The 16,986-nt window shown below is 37.1% G+C and overlaps 1 protein-coding gene across 2 annotated transcripts in view; it reads left to right on the top strand.

The window, feature by feature from the left end:
* Positions 1-3,417: 3,417 nt before the first annotated feature.
* ZNHIT6 (zinc finger HIT-type containing 6) overlaps positions 3,418-16,986 on the top strand; it is a 104,951-nt gene continuing 91,382 nt past the window's right edge. The window contains exons 1-5 of one of the 2 annotated variants that reach the window (XM_015536216.2): positions 3,418-4,264; positions 5,396-5,461; positions 5,548-5,654; positions 5,739-5,824; positions 14,960-15,063. In XM_015536216.2, coding sequence (XP_015391702.2) covers positions 3,603-4,264; positions 5,396-5,461; positions 5,548-5,654; positions 5,739-5,824; positions 14,960-15,063 — 1,025 coding nt within the window. In that variant the 5' untranslated portion in view covers positions 3,418-3,602. The remainder of the gene's footprint in view (positions 4,265-5,395; positions 5,462-5,547; positions 5,655-5,738; positions 5,825-14,959; positions 15,064-16,986) is intronic. The other variant, XM_007079169.3, reaches the window with a different exon arrangement.

Raw genomic sequence — 16,986 nt, 5'->3', positions numbered from 1 at the left:
TATATAGGGAGCCATATCAAATAGATAAGAGTGAGGGGCAGGGTAATGACAGTAGGGATGTACAAATAGTGACAATATTAAGGAGAGGGTTGTCACGCATGAGAAAAATAGGCCAAGAACCAGGGATTTGATTACCTCAACTTTGTCCTCCGTGATCTGAAAGAGAAAACAATTAAACAAACCTATCATCAGCAGGACTTCCAAAATTAATAGTAGGATGAAGAAAGTAATACTCTTATTTGTACAACAGCTTTACTGTTTACAAAGCTCTTGCACATACACTTTCTCATTTAATTCTCAAAATAGCTCTGTGAAATAAGTATAAATATCTCTATTTCATAAATATATTCACTGAGACTTGGAATGGTCACATAGCTACTGGCAAAGGAGATTTAAACCCAGTGCTTTCCCCTACCTCCCTTAATTGGCTGATCCATTCAGATTTTTTCCCCCAGATATTTGTAATTAGACAAGAGTCTCCATGATTTTATGCACTGAGGATATACAAATCTTGGAGTTGTGGAGTGGCTGTATTTTTTAGCAAGTTACATGGAGAAGAGAGACAATGTGCCTTCAAAGAAAGAAGAGTGAAGCCAATTCAGTGACAAGAGGCCATGTGGCCACAGAGGCACACATTCACACCCTCGTAGCCATGGAGATGTGCCACCCAGACAGAGTGCAGTCCAGCTGTCAGCTCTAGCTGCAGAGAGGCCTCTTGCCCACGATCATGCCCTTTCCGGGGCAGACTGTATCAGATGACTGAGTGGGGCAAGATATAAAGTATGAGGCAGTTCTGCCTGAAGTGGGCCGCTCTAAAGAGAGATGTTTTCTCTGAGCTACGCATCAAGTTGACCAAGCCTTGTCAGACCTGTATCACAATTTGAATGCTTCCTCTGGCCAATTCTGCTTGCTCTCCTTTCTTTTCACCAGTATTGATTCCTAATAACTCCTATCAGCATTTGTTTCTGAAATGCCCAACCTGCAACACATCACAACACATAGCCATACAAAATAAAACTCAGGCTTCCAGTCTTTCTGGTTCCTGCCTCTTGGGTGGACATAGCTGAAATTCCACTTCCTGGCCTTTATCTTAGGCTCTGACCAGAATGTTAATTTTCTGTTTCAGTGCTGCCACTAATAGCCACATAATCTTGAGCAAATCATTTTATTTCTCTGACTCTTTGTTTTCTTGTCCATTGAAGGGTCAGGAAAGGCCCTTCTAATCCTCCTTCTGCAGTCAGCCATACAGTTGACTACACAAAGTGTCTGCTGGGCCACTGAAATGATTTTAACCATCCTTAATATATACCTTTTCATGACACTTCAGTCACAGCTAAAAGGCTTTCCTAGAAAGCACTCCCAGGCTTCTGGCTGTTAAAATGAACTCAACTATGATTTTGGCAAAGGGCCAGTTCCCGAAGTGGTTAGGGGAGCTGCAAGGTGATGCCTGGCACAGAGGCAGGAAACAGAAGTGATAGTACAGCAAGAAGATATAATCCTAAAGTGAAGGAGCTGGGCTGGTCCCACTATTCCAGTGAGGTGGAAAAAGGAAGGAAAGGAGTTTGAGGAACTGGATAGGAAGTCAGTGACAGTTCCATATAACTTCTGCCTCCCTTTCTCTGTCCCTGTCCTGTCTCCAGCCTTGCATACAATGCCATGCTCTATACTCCAACAACCCAAAGTTCTCGCCTTCAAGACCACCCAAGTGTCACTTTTCCTTCAAACTACCGTTCAACAATACCACCACAATCTCTGATATTTCCATTAAAACTACAGTCCCACAGCATTGATTGTTTAACTTAGGTAACTGATTAGCTGGGATGCTATTGAAGAGCCTTACTTGCGTAACAATTTTTCCTCCAGTGACTGTGAAAAAAACACACAGATCATAAGAAGAACAAATGTAGGAACAAAAGTTTTAAAATCTTACAAAGTCTTTATGCGTCTCGTGTCTAATCTGTAGTTCCAGAACTTTCTTTGTGTTCTTAAATGGAAATCCAGATGGTTTTATTTTCTTGAGGATCAACACTCCTTTTTGTTGCTCCCATCTCACAAATCTTATCTTTAGCAAAAACCACAGGGATTCTTCCTGTCATTTCCGCTTTCCCCAGTGTAAATATGTAATCTAGTCTGAAAATCCAGTCAGGCTTTCTTTGACTCCATGGGCATCTAGCACCTGTAAGTATCTCTGAAAGAGACTATCCATATGATTCCTCTGGAAACTTCTTTCTCACTACCCATCAAGAATATTTTACTAAACTTTCCCAATTTCCAGCACTGCTTAATCCCTGGTGCCCCAACTAGGTTTCAAAATTATCTCCCTCCCTCCCTTCCTCTGCTCACCCAATCAAAATTCTCATTTCCTGACCAACTTGCCAATGAGTAATACAGCGAAATGCCCTGCATTGAGGAGGTAATACAAAGCAGCCTACAGGTGAGAAGTCATTGCTTTGAAGTCTCCTTATGCAGCAAGAAAACTATATCTCCTATGAAGTCCCCTTATACAATGAGAAAAACACCTCGCAGACATGATGTGATGATTCCTAATATACATAATAGTGTATGTAATAATAATAATTCTGAAAAGTAACTGTGGGTTTTGTTTTAAGATTTTATTTTTAAAGAATCTCTACACCCAATGTGGGATTTGAATTTACCACCCTGAGATCAATGGTCCCATGCTCCACTGACTGTGCCAGCCAGGCACCCCTGTTTTTGTGCGTGTGTGTGTGTGTGTGTGTGTGTGTATTTTTTAGATCTGTTCTTGGGGATTGACCTTCTGGCCCAGTCTTTAAATAGGGAGATATCTAGATCTAGATAGATCTAGATCTAGATAGTCTTAAAGAGAAAATCCTGTAGGATTCTGGGAATGGGAAACTGGCTGTGTTGTGCACTGTTACAGAATTGAAAGAATAAAAGTTAATTTCTTCTTTCCTATCTGAAACCTCTCAGGATACCCTGTAACACTAGCCACCATGTGTTGAGTTTATTTCAGTAACTATTAGCTTATTTCCACGTATGATTCCATTTAATCTTCACAATAATATTAAGATTTGTAATGCAGTCGTCTCCAGAGTACAGGTGAAGAATGAAGCTTGCAGAGGCGTGGCATTAGCTATTTCTTCCATTTTCATACAAGATTCATCCTTAATGCAGATCAGGGTGGGTCTTACCATCCCAAAACTGTCAGGGTTTTACACTGGTCTTCTCCGCCTGGCACCTCTGCTCTGTACGGAAAAGTACGGCCTCGCCCAGATGAGGGGGGCGGGGAAAGAGGGCGGAGGCTGCCTCCCCCCAGGGGATGGGTTTGGCGAAGCCCCGCCTCAGAAGAGGGAGGCGTGGCCTCACTCGGATTCTCTCGGAGGCTCTTGGCCCGACTGCCGCAGAGCCGTAAAGGGCTCTAAGAGTCGTGAAGTGGAAAGGCACGGAAGCGTTGCTTTACGACGATTCGGACGGAAGCGCCAGGCCGGCGTTTGCTGCTTGCGGCTTTCGGGCTCACACGTGGGTGGTTTTCGGTGTTCCGGCTCTCAATTCATTCCTTTTGGCGTGGACAAGCCTCATTGAAGGACAGAGTGGCCGCAAAGGCCAAGGGTCGTGAGCTGATGAATATTGCTGTTGAAAATGAAGAGACGTTGGGAGGAGGTCTGCAGAGTGGAGCGGAGGGGTCGCGGCTACGGCTCAAGTCCGGTAGGGAGAGAGTCGGGGGCACAGCCGAGACGGAGGCCGGCCGTGTAGAGGCGGGGAACGGATTGACAGGAATGGGGAAGACAGAGGATAGAGAAGGAACTGGGAAAAGGGTAGAGGAAATGCGAGTGGACCTAACGGTTGTGAAGCAAGAAGTTACGGACTGGTCAGAAATGGAAGAAGGGATGCTGGATGGCCGATGGGTAAAGCAGGAGGTAGAGGATGGACCTAAGGTGAAAGAGGAGAAACCAGGCACTTTGGAAGTGAAGCAAGAGATGGATAGTAGTTTTGTGGTAAAAGAAGAGAAGGTGAACGAAACAGATGTAAAGGAAGAGAAAGTGAAGGTGAAGGAAGAGGTAATGGACTGGCTAGATGTGAAGGAAGAGAAGAAAGCTACCATGGAGATAAAAGAGGAGGTGTTTGTTGGTCAGAACATAAAAAAGGAGGAAATGGTGGATGAAATGTGTGTAAAAGAAGAGAAGTATTTTCCAAAAGAAGAAGTGATGGATGATACAAAGATGAAAGAAGAACCTCACATAAATCCCCCAGTGGGCTTCAAGCGGAAACTGGCCATGTCCAGGTAGGACAGGGAGAAATTCATTGGGGGAAATGCTGTAGAGTCCTCCGTTGTCTAGATTGAAGGAAATCTAGCAGCCAGATGTAGAATAATGAAAAATAAATGCAAATTTTGGTCCCTGAAGCCTGCCTGTTGGTGGTGGAGGGAAGGGGGAACTGGGAAGGCAGGGTTTTGTCAGATGACAACAAATACAGTGAAAATACTTCAGGCTGTTAGTGTCCAGTGGACAGTGTGGTCAAATCAGGAAGTGAAAATTCTGGGGACCAGAAAACCCTTGGGCCAGATTCTGGTTTGACTTAATATGCTCTTGACACACTATTATTCTTAAAGAGATGATAGAGATAAGGAAAAGTCCAATAAAACTAACAATGAAAAAGTGAAGTTAAAATTAGATAAAAATGCACTTGAAGTCTCTCAGTTGTCTAATTTATGGGTTCTATGAATATTTACTGCTTTTGATTTAATTTCCTTATAGTGTGTGATCATGTGACAGCATAGGAAATAAAATTGGGACTGTTAACTGTTAGAACACAGTGGGCCAAATAAAAATAACTGTAGTTTGGTTTTCAGTATCCCAAGATCCTAGAAGAGCAATTAAAGATAGATGATGGTTAATAGTATTTCTAGGCTATTTTAATCCTTATTCTAAGTTGGCTGTGGAGTTGAGAAGAAAAGATGCAGCTGACATTTTGTAAATTTGACTGGGTCTTATATTCTTTTTCTGGTGTGTGTGCCTTTAAGTATCTAAATTCATGGATTGGACTTCTCATTAATGCGTGCACATACAATTGTTAGCAGATTGCCAGGAATTACAAGTTAAAACGTTAGTGAATGATACCATTCTCTGATTGCAGTAGAAAAAAGAAGTCAAAAGTGAGATGATTTTTTTTTTAATTTAATACGTCTTCTTGAATTACGTAGTACTGACAACATTGTAAATGTTATTTGGAGACCGTTTCTTAGAGGAGAATTTTCTAAGGATGTTAGACAGCTGTCAAGTATTTTATCGGTTCCTGGCATATACTTTATTCACTGACTACATGTCTATAAATTGGTTGTGATGAGTAACTCACCATTTAAAGTTTATGAATAAATAAGTAGAATTAATATTAAGTTTCTTGTGGGCTTTTGTAGGTGTGAAACTTGTGGTACAGAAGAAGCAAAGTACAAATGTCCACGTTGTATGCGATATTCCTGCAGGTATATATGTAATTTCCTACCTTACTACCTCTCTCTATACCCTTCTTACCTCAGAGTATAAAAGTACCTCCTCTTTGTCTCTTCAGTTTGCCCTGTGTAAAGAAACACAAAGCAGAACTGACATGTAATGGAGTTCGAGATAAAACTGCATATGTTTCCATACAACAGTTTACTGAAATGAATCTGCTTAGTGGTAAGTCATCTTATGCACAGCAGATTGGTGATTCCTGGCCATTGCGTATGTCATTTGTTTATTTTTCTATTTTGAAATTTTTAGATTATCGATTTTTGGAAGATGTGGCAAGAACAGCAGACCACATTTCTAGAGATGCTTTCTTAAAAAGACCAATAAGCAATAAACATGTAAGTATTTCTTTTCATCCCTTACAGTTACAATTCCTTTTACTCAGTTAGATTCATTTTTAAACCTAATAAATGTATTAAGTGACTACGGTGATCCAGAGCTATTGCAGTTACTAGTGATACATCTATGACCAGAACGAAGTTCTTCCCCTCATGGAGCTTGTAGTGTGGGGAGACAGATGAGAGGCACAGCTATAATTTCAGACAGAGTTAAATACCTGTGGAAGATAAAGCACAGGAAATTAAAGAAAATGAAAATGGTGTTTGTTGGGAGGAGATTGTGAAAGTATTTTCAATATAGGAGTCAGGAGAAGCTTCTCAAGAGATGACATTTAAGCAGTGATCTGAATAATGAGAAAGAGGCAGCCACGTGAACCTTTGGAGGAAGACTATCCAGGTAGTGATAAAAGCATAAGTAAAGACTGGCTTAGGGGGGCAGGTTGGTACATTTGATGATTAAAATGGGGACAGGGTGACTGAAACATAGTTGAGTGAGGGAGAGAATATTGAATATGAGGTTAGAGAAACTGGTAAGGGCTCCTAATACAGTCTAAGTGAAAATAGAAGCCATGACAGTGTTTTGAGCACGTTTGCTTTTTCAAAGAGCATTCATGCTACTGTCTGAAAAATGAGCATTAGTGGGCAAAAGTGGAAGATTGAAAGCAGGGAGTCCAGTTACAAAGTTATCACTGTGGTTGAGATGAGAAATGATGGTGGCTTGCATAATACTGTTAAATTATGGGGAAGTGACTAGATTCTAATTTTGAAGGAAAAACTAACAGGACTTGTTGTTTTAATACAATTAATTTTCATACCTTTTTATCCCTTTTTCATTCCTTCAGCAGTATGCAGAATTAAAGTTTACATGTTTGAAATATATTTCAACTGCCATTCTAGAAATTCTTTAATAGTGTTATTGAATCATGTCATGGAATTATGTTCCTTTTTCAAAGGCCATTTTGACATTGGAGTTGCAGAATTTTATTGCTTTTAAAACACCTTATTTTATTGGTATTACTGTACTGATACGGACTTGACATTTCACATATCTGAAAGGAAAATTGTCATTCATCAGCATTTTTTCTCAAGATTAATTAAGGATAATTAAAATTCTGCTTAGGAGCACCTGGGTGGCTTGGTCGGTTAAGTGTCTGACTCTTGATTTCTGCTCAGGTCATGATCTCATGGTTGGTGAGTTTGAGCTCCATGTCGGGCTCCTAACAGGCAGTGTTGAGCCTGCTTGGGATTCTCTCCCTCTCTCTGGTCCATCCCTGCTTGTGTGCGCGTGTGCACACATTCTCTCAAAATAAGTGAACTTTAAAAAAAAGAACATAAAATTCCTCTTAAAAAATAAATTACTCTTTAAATTTTTTGTTTTTATCGTGAAATCTTGCATACATATAAAAAAAGGATAAAATAGGAATACACTGTTCAATGAATAATCATAAAGTGGACATCCATTAACTACCACCCAGGTCTAGAATTAGAACATTATCAACTTCAAAAATGCCCTGCCACTCCCTTGTGCCATTCCCTGATCCATTTTTTTCTTATGAATAGTTTTCTAGTTTATGACCATATTACAATTTATTTATCCATTCTATTGTTCATGGACTCTGGGTTTTCTGTAATAACAAAAAAAAAAAAACCCTTAAAACTGAGAACACTTTTGTTAATGAATTTTGGGTTATGTGCACACCTGTTTTTTCTAGGGTTTACGCCTGGGAGTGAAATTGTTTTATTGTGGGGTGTGCATATCTTCAGTTTTACTGGATGTAACCAAAACATTTTCCAAAGTGGTTATACCAGTTTAGACTCCCAATGGTGTACGTACCTGTTGTCACATCCTCTCCAATACTTGATATGGTCAGGGTTTTAAAATTTTTGTAAATTTGATGGCTATGTAATTTTACTGGGGTTTTTCACTTGCAGTTCTCTGATTCCTTATGAGATTGAGCATCTTTCAAATATTTTATTGGCCATTCGGATTTCCTCATGTGGAATTCCTGTTCAAGTCTCTTGCTCATGGTCAACTTTCTTTTTCTTAACTGGTTTGTAGAGATTCCTTGTATTTCTTGGATGCCTGTTGGTGGTTGTATATGTTATAAATACTTTCTTCCATTCCCAGGCTTATTTTTCACTCTCTATAGTGTCTTTGATGAATAGATGGTCTTAATTTTTTAATATAGTCAAATTTATTGTACATTTCCTTTATTGTTAGTAGTTTTATGTATTTATAAAGAAACTCTTTTATACTTTGAATTTATGAATCTCTTCTTCCATAATTATTTTCTAAAAGCTTTATGTAAAGCATTGCATCTTGCATTTATGACTGTAAACTACCTGAAATTAATTTTTGTGTATCATGTGGAGGTCCCATTTAATTTTCCATATGGATAATCCACTTTCTTAGCACCATTTATTGAAAAATTCATCCTTTCCCTACTGCTCTATAGGACCTCCTTTGTCATATATCACACATCCATACATGCTTGCGGCAGTTTCTGACCTATCTATTCTATTCTGTTGGTCTACTTATCTATATACACCAATACTACACTCCTTTATTTGTAGGTTTTTTTTTTTTTTAATGTTTATTTATTTTGAGAGAGAGAGAGAAAGATGGCAAGAGCAAGCAGGGGAAGGGCAGAGAGAAAGCAGGAGAGAGAACCCCATGCAGGCTCCTTGCTGTTAGCACAGGGCCCAGCATGGGGCTCGATCTCACAAACCGTGAGATCGTGACCTGATCTGAAATCAGGAGTCGGAGGCTTAACCGACTGGGCCACCCAGGCACCCCTCTTAATTGTAGTTTTTTACTGCAACTAATTATCTCATAGAGTATTTCCTATGACTTTGTTCATTTTTTAGAGTATGGCTATACTTTAGTATGGGTATGGCTGTTAGTAATTCTATAAAAATGTGAAGAATCAGCCTGTTGACTCTACAGTCCCCTAAATTCTCCTGGGAATTTTGATAGGGTTTGCATTTATTTTATAGAGTAACTTGGGTAATTGGACTTCTTTACAGTATTAAATCTTGAAATCCTTCACTGTGTTGTATCTGCATTTACTTAATAGCTTTAGTATCTCTCTAATTTTCTCAGTGGAGATCTTACACATTTTTTGTTAGATTTATTCCTAGGCACTTTATTTTTTCATGCTTTTTTATTTTTTTTATTTTATTTTATTTTATTTATTTATTTTTTTTTTAACATTTTTTTTTTTTTATTTATTTTTGGGACAGAGAGAGACAGAGCATGAACGGGGGAGGGTCAGAGAGAGACGGAGACACAGAATCGGAAACAGGCTCTGAGCCATCAGCCCAGAGCCTGACGCGGGGCTCGAACTCACGGACCGCGAGATCGTGACCTGGCTGAAGTCGGACGCTTAACCGACTGTGCCACCCAGGCGCCCCTTTTCATGCTTTTTTAAATAGCATTTTCTTTTTTTGTTTATCTCTTTGCTGGTATTTAAGAATGAGATTTTTGTTGTTTTTTTTTTTGTGTTATTATAATCTATGTTTTATAGCACTAAAATTTATCCCAGTGCCTTATCAATAGACACCTTGAGATTTTTCAATTATATACATTTGTGAAGTTAATACATTTATTAAACATTTCATCACAATTTCTTTTTATCTTTCTGTCCTTATTCTTCTCTTTCTCTTGTCTTACTGCCTTATGTTAGGACTTCCCATTCAGTGTCAAGTACTGATGTTGGTAGTAGATATTTATGTTTTAAGCCCCAAGTCCACACAGTATGCAGTTAATCCCTTTGTCAATGAGTTGTGATAACACATGTGAAGTAGTATCTACTAGGCAAGCTCATCAGAGATTCACTGCCCAAGGTTTTTATGGGGGCTGGTCACATAAGCACCCTCTGCCTAGCGAGTGCCAAATTCCAGACTCCCAGAAGAAAAGGAAATCAAACCATATTGTTTTACAGACAATTCAGGCACAGTGAACCATACTTACTATTTTAGGAAAAGTTTTATGTTAGTTTAGGGAACCATTTACCAGTCATTCAAATTCCCACACACTAGCCTAAAGATAACCGTCTCAGGCCTGCTATGTTACCTCTTCTGTACATACTGTTTTGCAACTCCTGATCATAGAGGGGAAACTTTCACAATTGCACCATAACGTTTGCTCTTAAATTTTTTCTAGAAATAATTTGATGACTAGATTATGGAAATTCTAGTCCTAGTTTGTTATCAGATTTTATCATGAATGGTAGTTACATTTTATCAAATACTTTTTCTGTATTTGATTATTTCATTTGTGTTCTTTTAATCTATAATTTTCTAATAATAACGAATAATATTTTAATTGATTTTCTATTTTAAGCTAAACTTGCATGGTGTGTCATTATCATATCAAGCTTTTTATACTTTGCAGAATTCATTTGTATTATACATGTATATATACCTTATCCATGCATTCATTTTGTATTTCTGTGCATTAGTGAGATTGACCTCTCATTTTCCATTTTGGTATTCCCAAGTTTCTGTATCAGTATGATTCTAGTTTCAGAAAATTATTTGGGAATGTTCCCATTTTATTCTTGGATGCATTCACTAATATTGTAATTACTTCTTCCTTGGGAGTTTGGTAAAATTTATTAAGGAACCAGTATGGGCTTAGAGTTTGGGCCACTGAGGTATATTCTTTACTATTTGTGGGACCGTGTGTAGGTTTTCTGTGTCTTCTTGAGTTAGTATTAATAGATTACATTTTTCTAAGAATTTGTTCATTTGACCTAAATTTTCAAATTTATTGGCATAAGGTTCTTCATAAACCTTCTCCTTTACATGTCTATAGGAGTTATAGTAATTTCTTTTGTAATATGGTTATTTATGTCTTTTTTTTCCTAGATCAGTTGCTATTACGTTTTTTTCTATTTTGTTAATATGTCCTCTTAACTTTTGTTATATCTTTTTTATGTTAGCTTAATTGCATTATGATCAGAGAACATACTTTTTTAAGTTCATTCCTTTAAAATGCATCAGGACATGGGGCACCTGGGTGGCTCAATAGGTTGAGCATCCAACTTCAGCTCAGGTCATGATCTCATGGTTCGTGAGTTTGAGTCCCACATCGGGCTCTGTTCTGACAGCTCTCTCTCCCTCTCTCTCAAAAATAAATATAACATTTAGGAAATCAAATCAAATCAAATCCATCAGGACTTGTGTTTATGGCCCAGCATATGGTCAAAGTTTTAATGTTCTCTGCTTGAAAAAAATATATTCCGGGGCACCTGGATGGCTGAGTCAGTTGAGTATCCAGCTCCTGACTTAGGCTCAGGTCATGATACCCAGGTCGTGGAATCAAGCCCTGTGTTGGACTCCGTGCTGAGTGTCGAGCCTGCTTGGGATTGTCTCTCCCTCTCCTTCCTTCCCCTGTATGCATGTGCATGTGCACGCTCGCTCTCTCTCTCTCAAAATAAATAAACGTTAAAAAAAAATTCTGCAATTGCTGAATATAGTACTCTATATATACTTTTTAGGTCAGATTTATTAATTATGTTCAAATTGTTTATAATGTTACTTTTATTTTTCGGTCTGTTTTGTCTATAATTTTTAAAGAGAAGTATGTTAACATTTCTCAATAGATAAAATCAAACAGATCTGTGAGTTTACCTTGTGATTCAGTTTGTTTTGCTTTGTGTGTTTTAAGGCTAAATTATTAAATGCATACCTCACGAAATACTTCTTGGTGTATTTAACCTTTGGCATTATGAGGTAACCCTCTCTGTCTCTAGCTTTTTTTGTACTTTGACTAACATTTACAAAGCTGTATCAGTTCTTTGGTTGGTTTTTGTGTGGGCTATTTTTTTCCTTACTTAAGGCCTTTCTGTGTCCTTATGTTCTGGACATAGTTGGTTTCCAGTTTTTCTCCCATCTGACAATCTGTAACTTTTAACTGAATCATTAACCTCATTTACATTTTAATAAAATTACCTGTATATTTGACTTTAAGTGTGTCACCTTAGTTTTGCTATTTGTCCCAGTTTTTTTTTTTCTTTTTCTTGTCTTTTGGGCTGATTTTGTTTTTTTTAATCATTTGAATTTTTCTCTTTTATCAGTTTAGATATAAGTTTATCAGTTTAGATATGTTTATATATCAGTTTAGATATATACCCTTTTTCTATCCTTTCGTTGGTTAAGCTATACATTACAATATGCATGCTTAATTTGCCAATATCTGAAGTTAAGCAGTACCTGAACCAAATGCCTAGACAATGCAAAAGACCTTAAAACAAGAGTTGGCAAACTTTTTCTCTAAAGGGTCAAATAGTAAATATTTCTTCCAGGCCAATATGGTTTCTGTCACAACTACTCAGCTCTGCCATTGTGTAGCAAAAAAGCAGTCATAAACAATATTTAAACAAATGGGTGGGGGCTACATTCCAACAAAATGTATTTATAAAGATAAGTAGCAGGCAAATATAAGTTTATCAGCAGTTAACTTAAATTCCATTTAACCCTATACTGACTTTTCTTCCTGTTTCAGTTCTTTAAATTGACTTTAAAAAAAAAATCTCCATACAGTAGTTACTGTTTTATTCAGCCAGTGTTTATTTGGGTTTATCTTTATATTTCCCACTTTCTTTGCTCTTTATTTCTTCTGACATCATCTTAGACCCTTTATTCCTTCTGTCATCACCTTAGACCCTTAGAGATCACTTTTTTTCTGCCTCAGGTACATCCTTTAGAATATCCTTTAGAGACAGTTTGCTGGTTACCACCACTTGGGTTACTTTGTAGATTTTTTGAATTTTTATTTATTTCCCATTCTTCACTCTAAAATGATTTTTCTCTATAGAATTCTGGGTTTAGAATTATTGTTCCACTGTCTTAGGGCTTCCATTGTTATTGTTGCAAAGTCATCTGTTGTTTTTAATTGCCTTTGAAATCTTTTTTACTCTGGATGCATTTTTTTATGTTTTCTGTTATTTGTACTATAATATGAACATGCATGTTTTCTTTTTCTTTATCTTATTTGAGAATTGTTAGATTTCTTGAATCTGTGTTGTATCTTTGATCAGTTCTGGGAAATTTTCAGCCCATTTCTTATTCCTTCTGTCTTCTAAAACTATCATAAATGTAAGTTAAATCTTCTTCCTACCTATCCTTTAACTTAATTGATTTTTTATCTTTTTTTCTCTGTAGTGTATTCTGGATATGTTCTAGTTTTAGTTAGTTCTTATGAAAATTTGCTGAGTCAGTTTTTATAGTTTCTCTTCACTGCAAGTATTTTCAAGCTGTTCTTTTTTTTTTTTTTTAATTTTGCATAACTGTTCTACAATCTGTATGATTCTTTTAGTGTCTGAATACATGGAGAATTCTCAGCTGCCTCTTTTTTTCTCTTTTGGTCCCTGCTCGCTAACCTTTGTTTTCTTGTATTCCTTATGCTTGCTTATTTTTTATTGAGTGCTACTTTTTTTTCTTAAATGATTTGTGAGAACTTTTTTCAAGAGTAGGACACAGGCCTTTTATTCTGCCAGGTACCTGGGAATATTGCAAATCTGGGCCTATCCTAAATCAAGTTGAAAGTTTAAGATTCCCTTGACCACACAAGCAAAGCAAATCATTTCAGACCTGAGCAAGAACTGGCCCATGACCACAGCTTCTGATGAATTGTTTTTCCTCACCCCCTGCACCCTCCACTGTTCCAGTCATTCTGATATAAATTTCCTAGCATGCTCTGGGGGTAGGGTTTATTTCTGGTTCACCCTTACCTGAATATTAATTAGGCATATTCTGTGACTCAGCCTCATTTCATGAGGGGTTCCTAAAAGATTAGAGTCATAACTCCTACCCTCTTACTGAGAAAGCTGTTGAAAGGAAAAGCCTGTATTTGCCAGAATTTGCAAAATTTGCCAAAAAAAAAAAATCTGGAGAATTTTCAGCCCACTTCTTATTACTGCTTTGCTTACCTGTCCTGGTTTTCACTTCTTGTTAAATATTGGCATGTATTTTCTTGTTTTCTTGTTAGCTCTCCAGTGTTTTTTACGGTGATTTTGAAATGTATTTTATTACATATGTGTCTTTCCCCCATTCTCTGATATTCTTAGATGTTTTCAGTGGGAGAATTGGTCCTTATAATTGTCACCATTACTGAAACCAAAGCCCTATAAGTTATAAACTTGCATGTAATTTCTTAAATTATTTCTCTTTTTAACAAGTGATAGCTGATTCTTCCTTTCCCTTGGCTTATGATTTAATTCTCTAACTCTTAGCGTTGCAAAACCAAAAACTTGCACTTATACTTTGCCATTTGAGTGTTCAAGGAAGAAAACTTGATGATATTACTTCCTTCACTACTTTCTGGTATTGCCTAGTTCTGCTCAGCCAACCCAGACGGGTAGTGGAGTAAAACATGTCAGAGCCAGAATATTCACATGTCCCATTTTGTATAGCCTACAGTAGTAGCTACATTAAGTTAAGCCTTGTAAGTAGGCAATGCCTTGGTTCCTCCCATGAGTGAACTACCTGTATAGTTGTATACAGCCAAGTATGGTATAAAACCTCAGAAAGGGGTACATGGGTAACTCAGTTGGTTAAGCATCTGACTCTTGATACCGGCTCAGGTCGTGATCTTGCAATCGTGAGATCAAGCCCTGCAACAGGCTCTGTGTTGAGCTTGGAGCCTGCTTGGGATTCTTTCTCTCTCTCTGCCCCTCCCCCATTTGTGCAAGTGTGCATGCGCTCTTTTTCTAAAAATAAACATCAAGAAAAAAGTTCAGTAAAAGAAAAGGAACTGTACAAGTAGCCCCTATGAATTACCAAATGTTTTTAAACATCTCATTAAATCCTTCTTTTGGCTTACAGAGCATATGATTAACAAGACAGCCTCCAGAATTGGCTATATCTGGGTTTTATTACAGGCTCTCACTCTCAGAAATAGGTGTATAATGTTGGCATCTCATTAACTTTCCTTCCTAAATTGAGGGTAGTAGGTACCAGTCTCAAAGTATTGTGAGGATTAAATGAGATACTAATGTTCAGCACAGTTTGTGAAACATAAGTACTCAATAAATGTTAATTATTATATTTTGAACACTGTTTTATTCACTGTTGAAATTTAAGGCATTTTAAAATTAATTTTTCTATTTATTTATTTTTGGTTGTTAGATGTATTTTATGAAAAATCGTGCTAGAAAACAAGGTATTAATTTAAAGCTTCTACCCAATGGATTCACAAAGAGGAAAGAAAATTCAACATTTTTTGATAAGAAGTAAGTTTCTAACTTCATTCTTAGTATATTGGGTATTCTAATTTGATCAGGAACATCTTTGAAGGTTTGGTTTGATATAGAGCATTGCTGCCCAAAGTGTAGTCTGTGAGCTTTTTGTTACTGGTCTGTGGCAAGATGATTGCACAAATTGAAAATAAGCATTTAGAAATTTTAACTAATTTTATGTCATGTGAATAATAAAAATTTGAGCTTACAGTTTATGTGTATGTGTGTGTATGTGTGTATCTGAGACCTAAGATACCATGGAAGGTTTCAGGGGCAAAATGATGAATCAAAGCAGGACCCTGCACAATTTTGACCCAAGCAGTTTGGCATTTATAATCCTTTCTACTTAGGGAAATACGATTTCACTTGAAAGCCAATGCTGAGGAAGAGAGAGGCTTGGAAAACTTACTCTGTAGTAAATCTGAAGTATAGAGGATACAATAGAGATTAACCTGCTGCTTTCTGAGAGTGTTAGGTCTGAAAGGTCCCATTAGTACAGAGGGGAACAGGATCCCAAAATATATCAAGTAGCCCACTAAATTATTAGATAATACTTTTCAAATGTCCACCTTCTGGATTTAGAGTAAAAAAATTCCTGAGTGAGTTCCTCCTTCCTTAGCCTCTTAGTAACTTAGTAACTGCAACTTAGTAACTTGCAGTTAAATTCTCTGGGCCACATCTGCATGATGTGGGGGTTGTACTAGGTAAACCCTAAGGTTCCCTTCCAGTTTTACCACTTCATAAATTGAAAAGGCAAAACCATCAGAATTATCATTACTCTAATAGAATTTCCACCTTTTCAAAAAAATGTTATATTAGGAGATGGTGTTACCCATTTATTTTTTTATGTTTCAAGAGGAATATTTATAAAAAGTGATTTTGCTTTTTCCTGGGTAGCTTTCCAGAAATAAAGTAATGTTTTGCATTTATCAAATATGAGATGATTCCACTGTGCATTTTCAAGCTGACATATTTAGAAATTGACATAATTTGTTTGTAATTTAAGGTAACTGGTTTATGTCTTCTCAAATATAAAATATATTCCTGTGTTATGAAGGAAACCATTCAGACTGATTGTTATGAGAGCTTAGTTCTCAGCACTAAAAAGCATGTACCCTCAAATGTAAAATTTGGGGGTCTCTATAAATACAAGAATGTATGTTAGAGATTTTTTTTTTTTCCCCTTCCAAAAATAAACATTCAGTATGTCTCTTAGATTTAGAATCCAAATTTATACTCAGTTATTTTGTTACACCTCAGATCTGTGAAGTGGCAAATTGGACTCTTTCTGCATTAATGCCTTTTGCTGGTGAATTTGCAATTGTCTGGGGTTGGTTTTCCTTAAATTTTTTAGTGTTTTCCCATGGGGACATTAGCAACATACTTCATAACAGGCTTTATTATTTTTTTAATATTATTAAAAAATTTTTTTAAATAATTTACTGTCAAGTTAGCTAACATACAGTGTATACAGAATAGTCTTGGCTTCAGGAGTAGATTTTGTGGTTCATCACTTACTACAACACCCAGTGCTTATCCCAACAAGTGCCCTCCTCAGTGCCCATCACCCATTTTCCCTGCCTCCTCAACCCCTCACACCCTATCAACCCTCAGTTTGTTCTCTGTATTTAAGAGTCTCTTATGGTTTGCCTCCCTCTCTCTTATTTTTTCCTTCCCTTCCTCTATGGTCTTCTGTTAAGTTTCTCAAATTCCACATATGAGTGACAACATATGATACCTGTCTTTTTCTGACTGATTTATTTCACTTAGCATAATACCCTCCAGTCCCATCTATGTTGTTGTAAATGGCAAGATTTCATTCTTTTTCATCACAGAGTAGTATTTCATTGAGTGTGGAATCACACCACACCTTTATCCATTCATCAGTTGATAGACATTTGGGCTCTTTCCATAGTT

This window comes from Panthera tigris, chromosome C1 (genome assembly GCF_018350195.1).
Source record: "Panthera tigris isolate Pti1 chromosome C1, P.tigris_Pti1_mat1.1, whole genome shotgun sequence".
Lineage (NCBI taxonomy): Eukaryota > Metazoa > Chordata > Mammalia > Carnivora > Felidae > Panthera > Panthera tigris.
Note: the sequence above shows the minus strand (reverse complement) of the source record. Positions and strands in the feature narration are given on the sequence as shown.